At 38.1% G+C, this 19,676-nt stretch overlaps 1 protein-coding gene and 2 long non-coding RNA genes across 3 annotated transcripts in view; 1 reads left to right on the plus strand and 2 right to left on the minus strand.

Annotated features, from left to right (window-relative positions):
* The window catches only part of slc4a5b (solute carrier family 4 member 5b), a 52,705-nt gene extending 37,267 nt beyond the window's left edge, over positions 1–15,438 (plus strand). Inside the window, exons 19-26 of the mRNA XM_040048745.1 lie at positions 1,337–1,498; positions 1,854–2,032; positions 2,395–2,467; positions 2,552–2,620; positions 4,296–4,469; positions 6,652–6,816; positions 11,782–11,893; positions 12,206–15,438. Coding sequence (XP_039904679.1) covers positions 1,337–1,498; positions 1,854–2,032; positions 2,395–2,467; positions 2,552–2,620; positions 4,296–4,469; positions 6,652–6,816; positions 11,782–11,893; positions 12,206–12,207 — 936 coding nt within the window. The 3' untranslated portion in view covers positions 12,208–15,438. The remainder of the gene's footprint in view (positions 1–1,336; positions 1,499–1,853; positions 2,033–2,394; positions 2,468–2,551; positions 2,621–4,295; positions 4,470–6,651; positions 6,817–11,781; positions 11,894–12,205) is intronic.
* On the minus strand, positions 1,335–5,644 carry LOC120744412. The gene is made up of 2 exons (XR_005698356.1): positions 5,259–5,644; positions 1,335–1,463 (listed from the first exon to the last, which is right to left on the minus strand). It is a non-coding gene; the product is annotated as an uncharacterized LOC120744412 (long non-coding RNA).
* On the minus strand, positions 6,518–17,409 carry LOC120744409. The gene is made up of 3 exons (XR_005698353.1): positions 17,314–17,409; positions 16,860–16,932; positions 6,518–6,729 (listed from the first exon to the last, which is right to left on the minus strand). It is a non-coding gene; the product is annotated as an uncharacterized LOC120744409 (long non-coding RNA).
* Between the last annotated feature and the right edge of the window lie 2,267 nt (positions 17,410–19,676).

Genomic DNA, 19,676 nt, shown 5'->3' on the forward strand with positions numbered 1-19,676 from the left:
AGCAGGTCTTTTTGACTAAGTCTATAATCTTAACTCAATTGAGTTATGGCATAGTCAGAAGTAATTTGGGCTTGTATCTGTCAAATTTTCACACAAATTGCATTTTCAAATGCTTATACTATAGAGCTTGTTCTACACTCAAATCATTTGTTATTTTCTGGAAGAAAATTTGATTAGATATTTGTGCTAGATATGTGTGCATTTTAACAGGTATACCTAAACAACCAATGAGTGTATGGCAACTGTAGTTACTTTTTAAAATAATTTAATATCAAAAAGAAAAGACTTAAATAGTTCAATTAAGGCAGGGGTGTCAAACTCAAATACACAGTGGGCCAAAATTCAAAACTGGAACAAAGTCGCGGGCTAACGTTAATATTTATTGAAATATATTTATTCCTCCAGATATAAGAATGAATCTTTTCTTATGGACTCAAACACATTTTGCTGAAAAACTGAATATGGAACAAGCAAAGCTTAATACTAAACAATATATATATTAGCTGTATAATACCAGTAGGCCAGCTCTAATAGTAATTTGGTATGGCTTCGCGGGCCAAATGTAATTAGGCTGCGGGCCAAATTTGGCCCACGGGCCAGAGTTTGACACCTATACACCTATGAATTAAGGTAAGGCACTGGCCCACTTAGAATGGAATTTTACAAACCCATAGAAATTATCCAAGCTATATAAATATGCTATCGTTGTGCAGCTCAACATGTACATGTTTATAAAACATTCAGAGATAAAATGTGCAATTTTTTTTTATTGTCTAAAATAACAATTTGGCCGATAGCCAATTTTGTTGCTTTTTTTTCCATGTTCCCCTTTTTGTGTCCAGAAAACATATCTCTTCATTATTAAAAACTGATTATTTGAAAATCTCTGTTCTTTAATGCAAAAGTAATATGGCATACTAGACAAATATCATTCATTCAGTAAATGGCACCTTAATTGCTATCATCAGGTCAACATCTGATAAAAGGTGAATCCTCACTGTTCCACCCCTGAAAAAGTAAAATGGCCAGATGGCAGATTAATGGGTTTAAAATGGTAGTCTAGAAAGAAATGGACATAATCACATTGGCTGAGACGAGCGTTTTTTTAGCATATGCATGACTTTTACTTAATAAATGATCTGCACAATTTTTATTTTGCCGTTGCAACCTAACACAATTCTCTGATTTCCTCTTTCACTATTTTCTGCTAGTATGGTAGTTTCACTGTATTTATATAGGTTTGAAATATAAAATATTTAACAGATGATTAACTAATGCTTAATAGTGTGCACTTATTATAAAGTGTTACCAATATTTCTTCTTTGTTGTTATACAGCCTACACGTAGTGACCGGGGCTGGCTGGTGATGCCCTTTGGTAAGAACCCCTGGTGGTGGTGTGTGGCCAGTTTCGTTCCTGCTCTTCTGGTCACCATCCTCATCTTCATGGACCAGCAGATTAGTGCTGTCATTGTCAACCGCAAGGAAAACAAATTAAAGGTCTGCAAACACCGAAGATGAAATGGTCACAGAAGAGATAAATATATAGAGTATATAAAAAAAAATTCTGCCTAAATGTTAACAGTTATAGATATTATCTGGGAAAGGTAATGAGAAGAAAAAATACCGTGTTTACAACTTGAACAATTGTAACTTGAATTGTAACAGTACTGCACTACTGCTTCAATACATTACTATACTAAAGCAATGAAAGTGTCATGATGCTTTGTGATACTCAAATTTAAAGCAAATGTATTATTTGTGTTTTTTGTAATTTTTGAACTGTTTACACAGTTCAGGATTACATGGGGAGTGGATCTTCTGGGTAATTTCCCGTTATTGCACCCAATTTCAGAAAAGCTGTGGCTACCACTTGGACCTGTTCTGGGTAGGTGTGCTGATGGCTGTGTGTTCTTTCATGGGCATGCCATGGTATGTAGCAGCCACTGTCATCTCCATTGCTCATATCGACTCACTGAAGATGGAGAGTGAATCTAGTGCCCCTGGAGAGCAACCACAGTTCCTTGGAGTCAGGTGGGACCCCCCCCCCCCCCAGAAAAAAAAAGCTAACCATCATACCATCATCAGCTTGGTGTTCTGAACCATTGCATGCTCATAGGCTGGTAATATATCAATTGGGGGACAAAGTGGGAGGAATAAATTCTATAAAATGTATTTTTGGAACCAGAGGAGTGTCCCCTGCTGGCGTAAGGAAGGCTTAAGATGGTGAAAAGTGAAAATGCTTACTTCACTTTTGAGATCTTAAAGATAGACTGCATAAAAAAGAGAGTCCTTATTTCAGATTAAGGTCTGTGTGGTTTCTGATTGCCTAAATCATCTTTTTGTGTGGACCTAGAATAAAGTTTTATGCTATGCTTTTGATTCTTCACTTCCAGAGAGCAGAGGTTGACAGGCACTTTGGTGTTTGTCCTAACAGGACTCTCAGTCTTTCTTGCCCCTATACTTCAGGTAAGTTCGTAGATGAGACTGATGTGGTGTCAGTAGAAAGTTTATATTGGTTTTATTTTAAAATGTATGTTCTGTTCAATTCAGTACATCCCCATGCCTGTCCTATATGGAGTCTTCCTCTACATGGGAGTGGCTTCACTGAGTGGCATCCAGGTATACTACAAAAAAATACATATATATATATTTTTTTTTTCCTCCATATTTTTCTTCATGGAAACTATAATCTATATGCCAATATATATTAAAAGAAAATGGTGCATAGATGAAAAATCAGACACAAGCAGAAAACAGGAATAACAAAAATCCATAGTCTTTTTCAGTGTAAACATATTCATTTTCAAACACCATGTGACCTTTACTTGATAAGCAGATATAGCAGCTGACAGCAATTTTGCCAAGACTGTCAAGTCAAAAGTAATTTGTGTTTGTAATGTGTAACATTTTCACACAAATCCTATTTTCAAATGCTTATACTACAGAGCTTGTTCTACACTCAAATCACTTGTTATTTTCTGGAAGAGAACAAGGTGGACGACAATTTTGTTTTTTCTCAGAGGGCCAGATTGTACAAGCTTAAGGAAATGAATGAGTTTATAATAACATATAATATAATTGACAGATCAATTAAAGCACTTAAGCTCAATTCAGTTTTATTTATATAGCACCAAATCACAACAAGAGTTGCTTCAAGGTTCTTTATATTATAAGGTAAAGACCCTACAATATTAGAGAGAAAACAGAAAGAATGGATAGGATATCCATCAAGACTAAGTATCTGGTTAGACAGTATGTTTCTAAGATTTTTAGGGCTGAGTAAAATTACCTCAGTTTTATCTGAATTTAGAAGTAAAAAATTAGATCATCATCAATGAGTCTTTATATTTTTAAGATATTTCTGCAGGTTAACCATTTGGTGTGTTTCATCCGGCTTCATGTATAGACAATGCTGGGTATCATCTGTGTAGCAGTGAAATTGTATGTTATGCCTTCTAATGATACTGCCTAGGGAAAGCATATATAATGTGCACATGATATGCAGTCCTTGCACTGAACCCTGTGGAACATATGGCATAGAAATAGAATATTTAACAGTATTCTCTGAAATTCCTCATTTCTCTTATCACTTCCTAATAACATTTAAATTTACTCTATTAGTTCTCTGTTCTCTATTAATCAGCTATGTGCCACAGGCCTTCAAAGGCGGCAGTAATTAAACCGTTACTTGAAAAGCCATCATCACTTGACACAGATGTCTAAGCTAAACAAAGGTCAATCTCAAATCTCTGAAAAAATCTTCAACTGCAGAGTAATGGTTTATTTAAAGAGTTTCAGTCAAGTTTAGGAGTTCATCAAATTAAATTAACAGTGTTAGTGAAGGTTAGAAGTGATCTGATGGCCTTTGATGGTGGAATCATCTCTACTTGTCCTGCCACACCTCAGCACAGTGTTCGATGCATTTGACCTTAATATTTTATTAAAGCAATTAGAGCATGTTGTAGGCATTAAAGATAGTGGTTTGAATCATATCAAATTAGAATCTGCAAATTGAAATGTAATAGATTCCAATGTGTTCATGTAAATAGAGAGTCCTCTTTACACACTGAGGTTAATTGTGGAGTTCCATAGGGTTCCTTGCTAGGACCAATTCTGTTTATATTATACAAGCTTAACTTAGGCAGCAACATTAGAAGATATAGGAATGGAATATATGGAATAATTGGAATTTTTCATTTCTGGTAATTTCCTGGATGACATAATGTTCTGCTTCATCTCTAAAACACTAAATAAAAGAATACCTTAAAATATTTTCTCGATTTCTTTGTTCCAGTTCTGGGAGCGCATCAAGCTGTATCTAATGCCGCCCAAACACCAGCCAGACTTCTCCTTCCTGCGTCATGTCCCTATGAGACGCGTCCACCTTTTCACCCTAGTCCAGATTGTGTGTCTGGCTGTTCTCTGGATCCTTAAGTCTACATTTCTGGCCATCATCTTCCCAGTAATGGTGAGGGTGTTCTGTGTTCTTCTGTTTGGGTAAATGAACTAATTCTTACATAGCATCATTCTATGTTCCCAGAACACTCAAAGCACTGTATACAACTCCTCATTCACCCATTCACACAAGCACTTCTTCTATGCTTACATGCTTTCCATCTACTAATCACGCACATTCATACTCTGATGGAATCGTCAAAGAGCAACTTGGGGTTTGTATCTTGTCCGAGGATGTGTGGGATTCAGACCGGAACAGCCACGGATGGAACCATCAACCTTCCGATCAGTAGATGATCTGCTATACTTACTGAGCTACAGGAACAATTTATCAAACGAAACTACCAAGAAGGGTCATTGTATAGCTATTAAACTAAAAATTATTCCGGCTAAATGTAAAACTACACGGATTAAACTGTCTGGCACGTCCACTGACGTGAACGAAAAAATATGTCGAAACAGATGCTTTTCTATCATCATTTACTCAAAAAGCAGAAAGCAGGAATTACAGTTGTACTGAAAAAAGGTTACATTCCGGTTATGATGCAGCTAATAACTTTAGCTTGATTTAAATAATATTCAATGACCTTTAAGAATGTCCTATTGACTTATTTTATTGGTCCTGTTTGGAACCTTTTCTAAATTTCCATGTTTTACCTTCCAAAATAACTAAAGTTATCAACAGGATATAAAGAAGCAAAAGCTTTGACATTTTCCTATAAAGTATCTATGCAGAAGTGAGAAAAGTGCATGCTTTTGTCACTTAAGTACAAATAAAGCTTTATGAACACTCTTTAGTCACCTTTTTTCACTCACTACGTGTTTTATTCACCACTCTCCATCTTTAGCTAGACTTGTTGCCATAGTGTTTCTTTTTGTACTGGCTTTCTCCCCTCACCCCTGGAAATGTGACAAGCATATTTGTTATGTGCTTGTTCAAACAGTGTCACACATTCAAAAACATTAAAATGCTGCTCCTAGTGATGAAAGTTTTTGTTAAATTTTGAAGAGGACAGCTAGAAAAGCTGCCTTATTTTCTATTCTAAAGCTTTGTAGTTTTTTCTTTTCATTTCTTTTTTCAGATTTTCTGTCTACTCTGATATGGCAAAGAGTAGACAGGAAACCTGACAGAGATATTGATTTGATTTTAAAACACATTTATTCACTTAATAGTGATCCATATAAACATTCAGCTCAAATCGACAAATTCCTAAATAAAAGTTCAGAATTATTTAATAATAATGGATTGGATTTATATAGCGCTTTTCAAGGCACCCAAAGCGCTTTACAATGCCACTATTCATTCACTCTCACATTCACACACTGGTGGAGGCAAGCTACGGTTGTAGCCACAGCTGCCCTGGGGCAGACTGACAGAAGCGAGGCTGCCATATCGCGCCATCGGCCCCTCTGGCCAACACCAGTAGGCAAGTAGGGTAAAGTGTCTTGCCCAAGGACACAACGACCAGGACAGAGAGGCCAGGGATCGAACCGGCGACCTTCCGGTTACAGATGCGATTCCCAACCCCCTGAGCCACGGTCGCCCAGAATTAGTTCAGAATTATTTAATGTAAACAGACTACCTTTATAGTCCCAAAAATTTTGAAAAACCTCCAGCTCATCCATTTTGAAATAATACTTATATTCCAACATCACTCTTGAAAAGCTGCACACAGTCAGAATTTTGTCCATTATCAATCTAATATTTTCTACTCAAGTAGATTGCCAAATTGTATTGACCCTGGAAAAAATTAATCAGTCGTCCTTTTCTTCTTCTTTCTTTTGTCATATGAAAACCTGAAGATAAAACACTGTTTTGTAAAATATTCTCCAAATGATTCCCAAATACAACTAAGCACTGAAAATAAATCCATTAAACATTGTACAAAACAATGAAAAATGTAATGTTGCTTGTACAAGTTGGTTTTTGTTACATCAAAACCAACTTTAAAAGGATCTCTCCAAGGCGTATCAGTTTTACTTGTTAACTTGCTTTATTTAGAAATGTTCTAGAGCAGACTCGAACCTAGGCCCCTCTATTTCAGAAAGTCTGCTACTGAGCCACTGGGCCTCATTCACTGATATGATAATAATAATTGTATTAGTAGTAGTACAACTCTCTTCAATTATGTATTATTTATATAGCGGCGATTTAAAACAATGACAAGATAATGTTAATCTACCTGGTTTTGTAGATTCTTGGTCTCATGGTTGTACGAAAGCTGCTGGATTTGATGTTCTCGCAACATGATTTGGCCTGGCTGGATGATATCCTGCCAGACAAAGACAAGAAGAAGAAGGAAGATGAGAAGAAGAAGAAGAAAGACAAGAAAGCACCAGAGCCTGAGAGTGATGAGGAGGTGAGGAAATGCACTATTTGTCAAGTGTGGATCTGTCTTTCTTAGTATTAACTGTGTATTTAAGTGTGTGTCACTCCATCTGCTGTGGTTGTGTCGATCCTGGGTTTATTTTCTCTAACTAATACTGTATGTTTCTCCTCTCCCACAGTGTTGCTGAAAGGCACTTCATTCCCTCTTACTACAGTCTTCCTGTCTGTCCATCATCTTTTCAGTACATCTTTCACCTCTCCCACTTTGTTCCAACCTTTAGAAACAGTGTGTGTGTGCTTATGTGTACCCTTTGTATTTATGCTTCATCCAAGTCTTTGTCCATACTAAAAGGGTTGCTTGACAGCTGTGTAGAAGCACAAGTGATGCCCACTGATGGCTTTAAAGGATAAGCTTGGTGTTATTGATCAAATTTTTATTAGTATCTTTAGCTTGGTCACTATCAGCAGTATTAACTTTCTCCAGTTCACTGAAACACTGACATTCTTGTCTCATAAGCCTCTGCTATTCATGCCTGGGGGAGATGTTTTCCTGAATTGTGCAACACAGTTAATAAACTACACTCTTCAGTTCAGTCAGAAACCCAGCACAGACCAAAGTGATCATCCATGAAAATAGACATGAAAGTAAGTGGAGGAGCAGGAGTGGATGTGGGTTGCAAAGCAGCTTGTTGCGGCTGAAGGAACTGAAATGGCCCACCTGAGATTTGAAAATCTGTGGAAGGGTATATGCTCAACCATCAGCTGATGTGGGCTGGAGTTGAGATCCAATTATGGCTGAGTTAGAATACAAATAGAATAGAAATATCCTTTATTGTCGCTCATTAGGGAAATTCAGGTGTTCAGCAGCAAAGTAACAGGCAGATGGAGCATGCAGATTCAAAAAAGAATTTACAACATGAAAACATGAATTTAAAAAATGTAATCTCTAGCGATGAGAGCCGTTCCTTCTTCTGAATGTTGGAACACTGTGCCTCTGTAAGTTCACCATATGTATATATATACATATACATATATATTTCTCATCAGTGTGTCCTGGTTTTCCAACACCTAACACCTTGGCGCCTCTGCTAGAATCTCCAACAATTAACTTATGGAATCCAACCTTTCGAACTACTCATCTTGCAGAGTGCTGGAGACTGACCCAGATTGCCTCCAGGCATCCCAATTAAGTGCCAACTCCCCACCTCTCTCTCTCCCCCCCTCTCTCTCTTAATATCTAGTCAACTAAGTGCGTGTTTACATGAGATTCACTGATCTTCAACCCCACCTTATTCCCTCTTTCTATTTCTCTCTTTTAACATGGAAAATTTCATTACATTTGAAAATTCAGTCACATGTGAATAGGCTTCAGTTAAGATTTCATTAGCACATTCACTTTAGCATAGTCCCTTTTAATTCAAATATGTTTCTCTTTAAAACTCTGTGTTTGTCAGTCACAGTTTACTCTATAGAATAAATACAATACAATCCCCTTTCTCACTAAATAGAACACTTTATAAGTCAGGCATTAAGAGTGTTGTGTCTTCTGTGTGCTCTCATTTACTCACACACAGACTCACTCTCATATTTCTCAAGGCCATTTCTATACAGGCTTTCAGCTAAGCCCCAAGTTGCGCCTGTCTCTAAACTCATTATTTTCCTTTTTTTTTTTTAACTTTCTATTCCTATTGATCATCTTTAGGCAAACTCAATTGTCTTTATATTTACTGATTGTGTTCTGATCATTATTGTGCATAATTAACTATCAGCAAATTCACATACGAATCATAATTCTGTGTTTACCCCTCACAACATTTAAAACTACGTTCTTGATGAAAAATATAATGATGGGTTGATGACATAGTTGTTATCTTCTCAAACTCAAACTTGAATAAAAAAGTTGATGATGGATCATGTCTACACACACAAAATCTAGACACCAGATTCAGTTCAATAATCAGACATCTCTCTACTAAGATACTGATCAGACTTATTTCTTTGATTTAGCTTTGATTAACAATAAAACTGATCTATTTACTAGCAGATAAGGAAAAGTTCTGATTTAGGAGTTTGGCCATTTTCAACACTTTTTTAACACATAAGGTTGGGTGTCAAATCCTTTTATCCCCGGCTACTACTCCACATTATGTGGATTGTGCGTGCGTGCAAAAGAAACCCCCCCTCTTGTCCCTGCGGGCAGTCTATCCTTCAAGCTCGGCAATACCTCCTATGACCATACTGAGACTAACCAGCTGATCTGCTCCACAGCAGCAGTGATCAGTGAGGTGCTTGGCTGCAAGATAAACAGCCACAAAGAGCAGTAGAAGGAGACCAAAGGCCATGGAGGGAAGTTAGCTAACTATCAGAGTAGCAGAAAGGTGCCTAAGAAGTACAGCAAGCTCGCCACCATCCACACCACCAGGATGCAAAGAGGTCAGAAAGTCATTCAGACTGGAGAAGTGAAATCAGATGGTAAAGAAGAGAGGGAAGGTAGTCAGAACTGAGGCGACTGTACTACCAGAAGGCAACATTGCAGACATAGAGGACAACTACCTGGGACTCCCACAGGCAAATTGGAACCACGAAGAGGCTGCTAGGAAAGCTGCAACCACTAAGTACCTGCAGATGGTCAGGCAAGATCTGAGGAGTCAGCTGAATGGTAAGAATAAGATCTGGGCTATCAACACCTACGACCTGCCCGTGATCAGGTACCCTGCTGGGATAATAGAAGGAGGAGATGGAAGCCACTGACATCAAGACCAGGAAGGTCCTGACCATGCATTGAGGGTTTCAAGTCCAGCATACTGAGATTGTACACTAAGTGGAAGCAAGGAGGCCAGGGACTAGTGAGTATCAGAACCACAGTCCAGGATGAGACAATGAACATTCACGAGTATTTCAGGAAGATGGCCTTGACTGACCATGTTCTCAGTCTGCCGCCTCAGACAGCAGAAACTCAAGAAAGAGGAGCAAGAGAGGAAACCATCATGGAAGGAGAGGCCCCTTCGCAGTATGTACCACCGGCAGATAGAGGAACTGGCTGACATCCAGAAAACCTACCAGTGGTTGGACAAAGCTGGACAAAAGACAGCATAGACACACTAATCATGATAGCACAAGCTCTAAGTACAAGATCCATAGAGGCTGGGGTCTATCACGCAAGGCAAGACCTTAGGTGCAGGTTCTGTAAAGATGCCCCTGAGACATAACAGCAGGGCGCAAGATGTTTGTAGGCAGGGCATACATGGAAAGCCAGAACCAAGTGGCTGGCATAATATACAGAAACATTTGAGCTGAGTAAGGCCTGGAAGTCCCAAGGTAGACATGGGAGGTCATTAGGGTGGTCGAGAATGACCAAGTTAAGATACTGTGGGACTTCCAGATACAGACGGACAAAATGGTGATGGCTAACCAACCGGACATAGCAGTGGTGGACAGCAGAGGAAGATGGCCATAGTGATAGACTTAGTGATACCGAATGTCAGCAACATCAGGGAGAAGGAACATGAGGCTGGAGAAGTACCAAGGGCTCAGAGAAGAGCTCAAGAAGATGTGGAGGGTGAAAGTAACAGTGGTCCCAGTGGTAATCGGAGCACTCGGGGGAGTGACCCTCAAACTAGGTGAGTCGCTCCATCAGATCCCAGGAACAACATCCTGTCCAGAAGAGCGCAGTCCCAGGAACATCAAAGATACTGCACAGGACCCTCAAGCTCCCAGGCTGCTCCTAAGCTGCTAGAGTACTTAATCTTGAAGGATATAACATCCAATTTTTCCTGTTTTTTACAGAATATTATGTACTTTAATGTCTCACTGCACTCAGAAATGAAAGCTTAATACAAATAAGCAATTGCGATTTAAAAAAGGAATAATGGAATAAATTATCAGACCAAAATGTATTCTAAACTTTGGACTCAGTAGTAGTAGCCACCTTTGCCAGATATAACAGCTGAACACATCTGTGGCATTCTTCCTACAATAGAAATCAAATATTCTTCAGAAAGTTCTACACATATCTGTTGCACAAGTTCCTTTTGCAACCTTCATGTGTGGCACATGAAGGTTGCTTTGCTTTCACTCTACTGTCCAGTTCATCCCAAACCAACTCAATGGGGTTTACGTATGGAGTCTGTGCTGTTCACTCCATGTTTTTGAACTTACAATCTTCTTCTTTTTTTCTGCGGTTCTGTTCGGTTCTGGCATAGCTTAGACTTATGTTTTGGGTCATTATCTTGTTGTCCAACTAGGCGTATACCAGAGGGTATTGCATTACGCTGCAGAATGCTGTGGTAGCTGTTTTGGTTCAGGGTGCCCCCAACCAACCCTAGATCCAGTAAAACAGCTCCAGACCATCACACTTCCTCCTTCATGTTTTAAAGTTGAGTCTGCACACTGTGGAACCATCCTTTTGGCTACTTAATGGATGTATTGGAGAGCAGCTTGGGGTTAGTACCTTGCCCAAGGATACTTGGCATGCAGACTGGAGCAGCCAGGTCCCAGCCTGATGACAGTCTTGGGTGGAGAGTCCCTCATTCAGGCACAGGTGGAGGGGGGTAAACTGATGTTAATCAGGTTGTCAACCAGGATTCCAAGAATAATAACGGTAGTAACCACTGAACTGTATTCTATGAACAGAATTCTGACATAGTTTCCTGGTTGCTCTAGGTGGCAGATTTCTGTGTGTCGAGGGCTGTGGCAATGGCGTCCTCTGTCGATCTGTTTGTGCTGTAGGCAAACTGATGACAGTCTAGGTTTTGTGGGAGGGAGGCCTTTATTTGTTGCAGGATCAGCCTCTCGAAGCATTTAGTGACTGCAGACATTAAGGTGATAGGTCTGAGACACTTTAAGGTAGATGACTTGTTAACAGGATGATGGTTGCTGCTTGCTGCTGTATGCTGCTGTACCTGGGTTTTAAGGTCTCTAATAAAAACATCAAGTCTTATCCTTTAAGATTCTAATTTCTCCTGCATGCCAACTGCTTCCTCTTTTTGTCACTTAGCCTGACAGCTCTGCAAACCCTCCAGTGAAGATTCACATGGAGACCACAAAGCTCCACTCAAAGTCAGACCTTTCCCAAAATAACTCTCCCACCCAAAGCCTATCCTCAGATTGTGAGTACACTAATCATTTCTATTACCTATGTGTCAGCATAATTTATGTTGTAAATATTCAGTGTTATTAACTAACACAGATGAGGTGCAAACAGCATTCGATCTTGTTTGTGACATTGGATCTTGTGTAAATTTCACTTTGACTGTTGAAGTAATGCACAGTATCTGCCAGTTTTCAGTGAATGTACTTAACAATTTCTCGTGTTTCTGTGTTTGTATTTATGTTATGTGTTTACATGCCTGTGTATGCTTGTTTGGTGTTGTTTTGTGCATATGTTCTCTGTCCATATGTGTGCATGTGGCTTCTTACAGGAGATGAACCCTTACTCAACAGTCACATCTGATCAAAATGAGCTAGACCACAGGTACTGTGTGCTGAAATTGCACGTGCCCTACAGTGATCTGATATATTCACCTGACAGGAACATTGGGGACAAAACTGTTATTTCCAGACCACAAAACACAGTTATAAATAAGAAACACACATTTCATTGAATTATCAGCTTCTGTATTGTATTTCTATCCCTAGTATGTAGGGTGATGATTTAGATGATCATAGACTTAGACATTTTTATTTGTAGAGCTTATGTTTGAAAGCTTGTGATGTTTCTGTATTGGAAAGATATAGAGTATATAGACAATGGAGTATATAGATAATGGAGATGTAATCCAGTGCACTTTCATAGAAACTGTATAGTGCAGTGTATGAAACTGTTATTTTAATTGTTATTATTATTATTGTTATTTCTATGCAGATCTGTATGTTTGGTATTTGACAGCTATCTCCATTACTGTAAGTTTGTCATTTTGTTAACAGCAAGAAGTTATAAGCAAAACGTGTGTTGTCAACTGTGACATTTTGATACCAATAGGAGTGAAATCGGAGCCATTGGTACTATGTGACAATTGTTTTATAGCTTTGTTCTGATTCCTGCTATAAATACTGTTCGTAAGTTTGTGACTGCAAAAATTATTATTATTTTTTATTTTACTATTTTCATTGAATTTTAGCCCAGTTTTCCCAAAGTTGTATAACACTTAAAAGAAATCAGTCTTCAAAAACAAAATAAGTTAAAGTTACTTGTTGTACAATAGTGCATTGAAATCATTTTTCAACTCTTCAAAACTAATTAAGACCAGAAGATGAAGAAATGACCATTATGACTTTATTCCCCCCCCAAAAAAATCTTATCTACTGTAATGTGAAAAATCTCAAGCCACCCCTCATTTCTTTACATTTTGTTAGAAAACTGGGAAAGGGGTGCAGTGCTTTATTCAAACATGTGCAAACATGAATGGAAATTAAAGCCACTGAGGCAGCTTTCAGTTATTTATTTAAGTGTCATAGAGAAAACTTCTAAAGGCATCTTGAAGGACATTCAAAGGTCTTCTTTGGACCTTTCTGCCTTTTGTTCTGTTCTCAAGACTATCCCACGCTGCTTCAGTCATGTTACACAGATTTTATGCCAGATACACCTTCTGCTACAATCCTGCCATTTATCGGGGATTGTGACCCCCAGAGACTGTGTTTGTGTCTCTTTCCAAAATCACTCCAGGGATCCTGTAAGGCCACAAAAACAATTTCAAGATACCATGTAGTAAACTGATAATACTTGGTGGTGAGATTTCTTCTTTAATCCTGCAAACCATAGCTATAAAAATTCAATTTAGGATGTTTTAATCTGAAACCGTAAATACCCCAAACATTTGAAGCCAATTTGAGAATGGACCTCCATCTTAACATGTTTTTCCTTTAAGTATGATCTTAACAGGTGTATCTGAATCATGTTGAAGTCTGGGATAAAAAAATGTAACTTAAAAAAAAACATACTTCACCTTCACTAATGCAAAACCGATTACATTTTTAAATAGATGCAACTCAAAGATTCAGTTATAGATCTTTTTTATGTGCACATGACACTCTGTTTAGATCAAACTAGTAGTCTGATACAACAGTCCTGCAATCTTTTCTCAGAGTTTTGTGATGAAGTGAAGCTTTTGACTGAATATGCATCCACACAGCTCAGTCCACTTAGCCTGATGTCATTAGCCATTTCAAATATGTTAAAAACGGTCCATTTTATCTCCAATAACATGATCCCCCAGCTGTCACAATAAACATTTAGGAAGCATTTAGGAATCCGAGAGGATTTACGAGATCCAGCTGATTAGAAGTTAGCAGAAAATTAGTTATACAGTTGGTATTTATATATATAATTTTGCGACTTTAATCTTTTTTGAAAAAAGTATGTGCAACATGCTGTACTGTAACTTTGGATTCAAATGTAAGAAATAAACAACAAAAACTAAACTAAAAAACAGCAGTGATGTTTTGAGGGTTAGTGACATGCTATCGGGTAGATAGCTACAGAGCTAAGGTTAGACTTGTTTTTTTTTCTGTGCTAAACACTATAGCCCAGAAAAACACGTTTTTTTTTTACTGCTTGTTTTGTTATGATCAGATATAAATCAATTTTTAAAAAGATGGTGACAGTGAAAATTGTTTTGAGACTTCGGTATTAGACTTTAGAAACCAATGGAGGATGTCACAGTAGCTATATCCATATTTTATAATGAAAGAACAGAAAGACAGACAAGCTTTTTTTTCCCTGTTTTTTTAAAAAATAAAATTATCATCATCATTCATGCCTTAGCAATGGCTTTCTTGCTGCAACTCATCCTGTCAAATCTGCAGCTCAAAGTCTTCTCTTCACAGTTGAAACAGACTTGCTTAATACGACCAATACTAAGCTGTGCTTTGAAGCTGTTGCCATGTGAGCTGCCTATCAGGCAAGCCGTTAACTCTCAGAAACTTGTCCTCTGATTCAGTTGTGTCTTCGGGTCTGCAAGACCTCTTCCTGTTTGAGTTTGCCCCAGTTCCTGAGTGCCTTTTGATGGTGAAGGAAACTGTACTCACTGACACCTTAACTTTCTTTACAATTTCTCTGTAGGAAAGACCTACATTTTTAACTGTTAGTGTTTAAGTGATGGTCTGTCTCGCTTCCATTGTTTATTGCCTTTTTCTCGCAATTTTTGTAGCAACACACTACTTTCTGAAGTAGAATGCTGTTCTACTGATGCTCATGAGGGTACGGTACCACAGTGTGTTTCAACACTGCTTTTATGCAGACAGAGAGAGTTGTAAGTATTCCAGAAAAGTGGAACACCTGTAGGAATTAGTAGCACCAAATTTCAAGGTTTGATCAACCTCCATTGCTGCAGAACAGCTTTAAATTGTTAACCCATTTTGCGTTCCCTGAACACATATGGAATTATGCAGTAAACAAAAAAATGTAAAATAACTCAAAACATGTTTAATATTTTAGATTCTTCAAAATAGCCACCATTTCCTGGGGCTGGTGACTTGGATGAATTCATCCTCAAAAGCAAAGAGGACTCTTAGATTTCCTTTCCTGGAGCGGTCTGCATGTGAGCCAGTTTCATCATAGTGCTTGATGGTTTTCACCACTGCACTCTTTAAAATAACATAACATAATAATAAAATAATAACTCAAAACATGTTTTATATTTTAGATCCTTTTAGTTTTAGCAATTTTCTGGACTGACTGACCTTCAGTTCTTAAAGTTACGATGGACTGGCTTTTCTTTTTACTTAGCTAAATGGTTCTTGCCATAATGTTTTGAGTTATTTTACACTTCTTTTGTTTACTACATAATTCCATATCTGTTCATTCACAGTTTTGACGCCTTCAGTGAAAATCTACAATGTAAATAGTCATGAAAATAAAGAAAAACCAATAAATGACAATGTGTCCAAACCTTTGACTAGTAATATATATAATATATCTTATATTATAAAGGTTTCAATCAATATATTCATTGTTCATTCTATATATTCAGACTCTTTAAAAATAATGTATATATATAAAATTTTCCTAAATGGCATTCCAAAAAAAAAAAAAAAAAATATATATATATATATATATATATATATATATATATATATATATATGTGTGTGTGTGTCTGTGTGTGTGTGTGTCTGTGTCTGTGTGTCTGTGTGTGTATACCATCGTGGAACGATAGGCACGGCATGTACCACCAGCAGATAAATGAAGTGGCTGACATCATGAAGTCCTACCAGTGGCTGGACTGAAAGACAGCACAGAGGCACTAACCATGGTAGCACAGGAACAAGCTCTGAGCACAAGATCCATAGAGCCTGGGGTCTATCACATGCACACCATGCCATGCAGGGCAACACCATAACCAAGTGGCTGGCATAATATACAGAAACAAGTTCCAAGGTCAAAACAGGAAGGACCCCCTATGGTGGTCGAGAATGACCAAGCTAAGATCCGGTGGGACTTCCATACACAGACAGATAAAATGGTGATAGCTAACCAACCGGGCATAGTAGTGGTAGAAAACCAGAGAAAGATGGCGGTAGTGATAGATGTAGCGATACCGAATGAAAGCAATATTAGGAAGAAGGAACACGAGAAGCTGAAGAAGTACCAAGAGCTCAGACAAGAGCTTGAGAAGATGTGGAGGGTGAAAGTAACAGTGGTCCCAGTGGTAATTGGAGCACTAGGTGTGAGTGGCTCCTGCAGATCCCTGGAACAACATCCGAGATCTCTGTCCAGAAGAGCGCAGTCCTAGGAACAGCTAAGATACTGTGCAGGACCCTCAAGCTCCCAGGCCTCTTGTAGAGGACCCGCAGGGGCGAGAGGGTAATATATAACTAGGAATTCCTTAATTTCTTTTTTTATGAAATTGAAAACTCAATTGCAAGTTTCAGGTCAATCAATCAAACATGAAGTTTATTATATAAATTATGGTCAATATTGGACTCAGAAAAATTATCGAGCATAAACTCATTGACCGATTTGATCAGTTTCAAGTTGACAGCTAATGAGCCTGAGTCCTGAGTTTCACAGTCAGATCTACCCATTGCTCTTTGTTTCCAGCTTCAAAACACCAGATGGTTATGCCAAAAACACTCACATTCAAGTTTTCTGGCAGGATGCAGCCGCTGTGGCACAGAGTAATCACCAGTTGTTGACACAGTGGCTGTGACCTGTGGAAAGCAAAGCCTCTTGAGGACATGGAGCAAAAAAGAAATATCAAAAGTGAAAAGAACAACAGCACATGAAAACCCTCAACACTCCAACTTATTAAACACTGCCTCTCAGTGGTTAAACCTTTGGTTACATTTTGCAGAGGGTAACTGCCAACCACTGTAGAGAAATATATTTAAAGCTTTGTTTACTGGTACTAATAAAAATATGTTTTAGCCAGAAATTATAAAATGAATGATACCCTTAAAGACAATATAATGAAATACATAACAGAAGGATGATTTGTTGCAGGACTGCTGGTTCAGTTTGAGGTCTGATTTCCTAATAAATTGAAAAACTGGAAACTGTGAAAGTCATGGAGAGTAAAAGTGTTCCATCACCACTGTTCCTCAGCATCACTCTGCACCTGAAGATCTCCTGTCCCCCCTCACGTGCCGACTCTGAACTCAGCCTCAGCCCTCCTCTGCAACACCCACAACACCAGCCTGTGCCCAGGGTCAGCATCCGTGTGGAGTCCGATTGCGAGGAGTCTGGCTTCCACTTCAGACAGCAGCAGCACAACTTCTACCCGTCTGATGACTGGCCACTGCCTAAAATGGAGAAAGAATCTTGCAAGAAAAAGCAAGATCACTTTCACAACTCCTGTGCTGAAACCATTTTGTAACAACAAACAATGTTGAAAGGTGCAAAGTGTTGCTTACTGATCACAGATCATGTCTAACATCCTTTAAGTGGGGTTTTTTGTAATTATCAGCTCTCAGGTCTGCTTTGGAAACCAGCTGCTTGTAGTTCCAATGAGAAAAACCAAAGCATATTAATGAATGCACAATCCCTCTCTGAAGCAATTAGATAACTGATAAATGGGGCAGTTTAATAGGTCAGTGTATTTGATGAGTGGTCATGATCTACATGTTTATGCGCATTTCTGATGTAAAACCCTGATCTAAAAAATTAAAAAAGAAACATCCATTTAAAAGCTTTTGGTTTGTTTTTGTCATAACAGAGTTCATGCAATTCATTTTCTTGTCAGGAAATGCTTTCCCCAGAGTTTCCCTACTTGTATTTAGAATAAATGATACTTAATGTACTGTATAATGCGGTACTTTCTGTAATATAAATATGAAATCTCAATTTTTAAAGCAAATGATATCATGCGGCGGAGTGTTCATTAAATTTGAAAATACATCTTGGCCTTCTAATGACAGCTAATGAAAGAGTCAGTTCAACGCAATGGCATGCTATCTACAACACCAGTAGATGACCTTATTTGACCCATTACATTTTCTGAAGCAGTTTTAGCTCATGTATGAATCTGTGATGTACCTTCCTGAACCTTCCAGTTCAGTGGTACAAAAAAAATCCCAGTGGAAGGTTCAGAAGTGACAGAATCTAAATTTTAGACAACCAAACCTGTGAACTTTCAGTTTTAGTTAACGTAAAATTTACAAATGGTAAACTTTATTGGAATTTTATTTTTAATGAATTGAGACATAGAATGAGGAGTACTTTGGACTAGAGATGGCATGATACCACTTTTTTATGTCCGATGCCGATACCGATATCATAAATTTGGATATCTGCCGATACCGATATGAATCCGATATAGTGTTTTTTAATCAATAAAACTGTTTTTTAATATCTTGCAGCATTTTGTATAATTTCATACTCAAGTTTAACCTTCCTCTTGTGTTAGCTTTCTGTTATCATCTCTTATGTTAGCGGGTCGGTTTTGACCCGTGAATTAAATCAGCTATAAAATATACTAAAAACAATAAGTTATCATCCAATTTGTTTCTCATCTCTTGATTACCTTGTTAGGCTTCCTTATCTCGATTTCAATTTTAAAAAAATTGTAAAATTAACCTCAAGAGAATCATATTAATAAATAAAAGGTTTTTGTGTTACCTGACTATTACTGAGGGGTATAGGACACATCTCTTAAATAAATCTGTTTTATTGATTTTAACATTAATAACTAAAATGACATCTATGGTGTTACGGGTCAATTTAGACCCACAGATATTTACATCAAGAAAAGACAAAAAAAAATTGTTTTTTTTTTCAGCAGTAGACCTTTAATATAAACTGAAAAAAAGAAAAAGTCCACTCCTCCTTTGTTTTGGTTATAATCGTGGGTATTTGTGGGCTTTTTATCACTTCCCAATGATAGAGCTTCACCTTTGTGAAGTTTCCTTTGTGAAGTTCTTGTCCGAGGTCATATCTGGTAAAAAATAAAATAAAATAAAATATCACAGCTGATATTGTGACCCTGCAGTCCAGTGGTCATATCGAGGACCACACATTTTCATTGTTTCTTCTCAGGGATGCCACTCGCAGGTTTGACTTTGAAAATCTGTACATTCCAGGCATAGTTGGTTTTTGCATCACAGGCTTCCCAGATTTTTCTGCCGTATTTCCCTGGCTTACTGGGTATATATTGCCGGTAGGGGCATTTTCCTCGAAAAGTGGACAAGACATTCATCCACTGTCACCTCTGGCCCTGGGATGAAGATCAGTGGAAGAACCTGCACCCATCTCTCCCAGACATCCCTGATGGGAGCAAGCTTGTCAGACCTCGATCTGGTCTCTCTGTTGTCAAATCTGAGTACTCTTGAATCAAAATGATATCAAATGTGTGAAGTGACATCGTTGCCCAGAAAATATTTCTGCCTGTCAATGCGTCCCATAGACGATCAGTGGCCTCATTGCAGCATCTGTACACTCCAGCAAGAAGAAGAACACC

Source organism: Simochromis diagramma, unplaced genomic scaffold (genome assembly GCF_900408965.1).
Source record: "Simochromis diagramma unplaced genomic scaffold, fSimDia1.1 OVJJ01000683.1, whole genome shotgun sequence".
NCBI lineage: Eukaryota > Metazoa > Chordata > Actinopteri > Cichliformes > Cichlidae > Simochromis > Simochromis diagramma.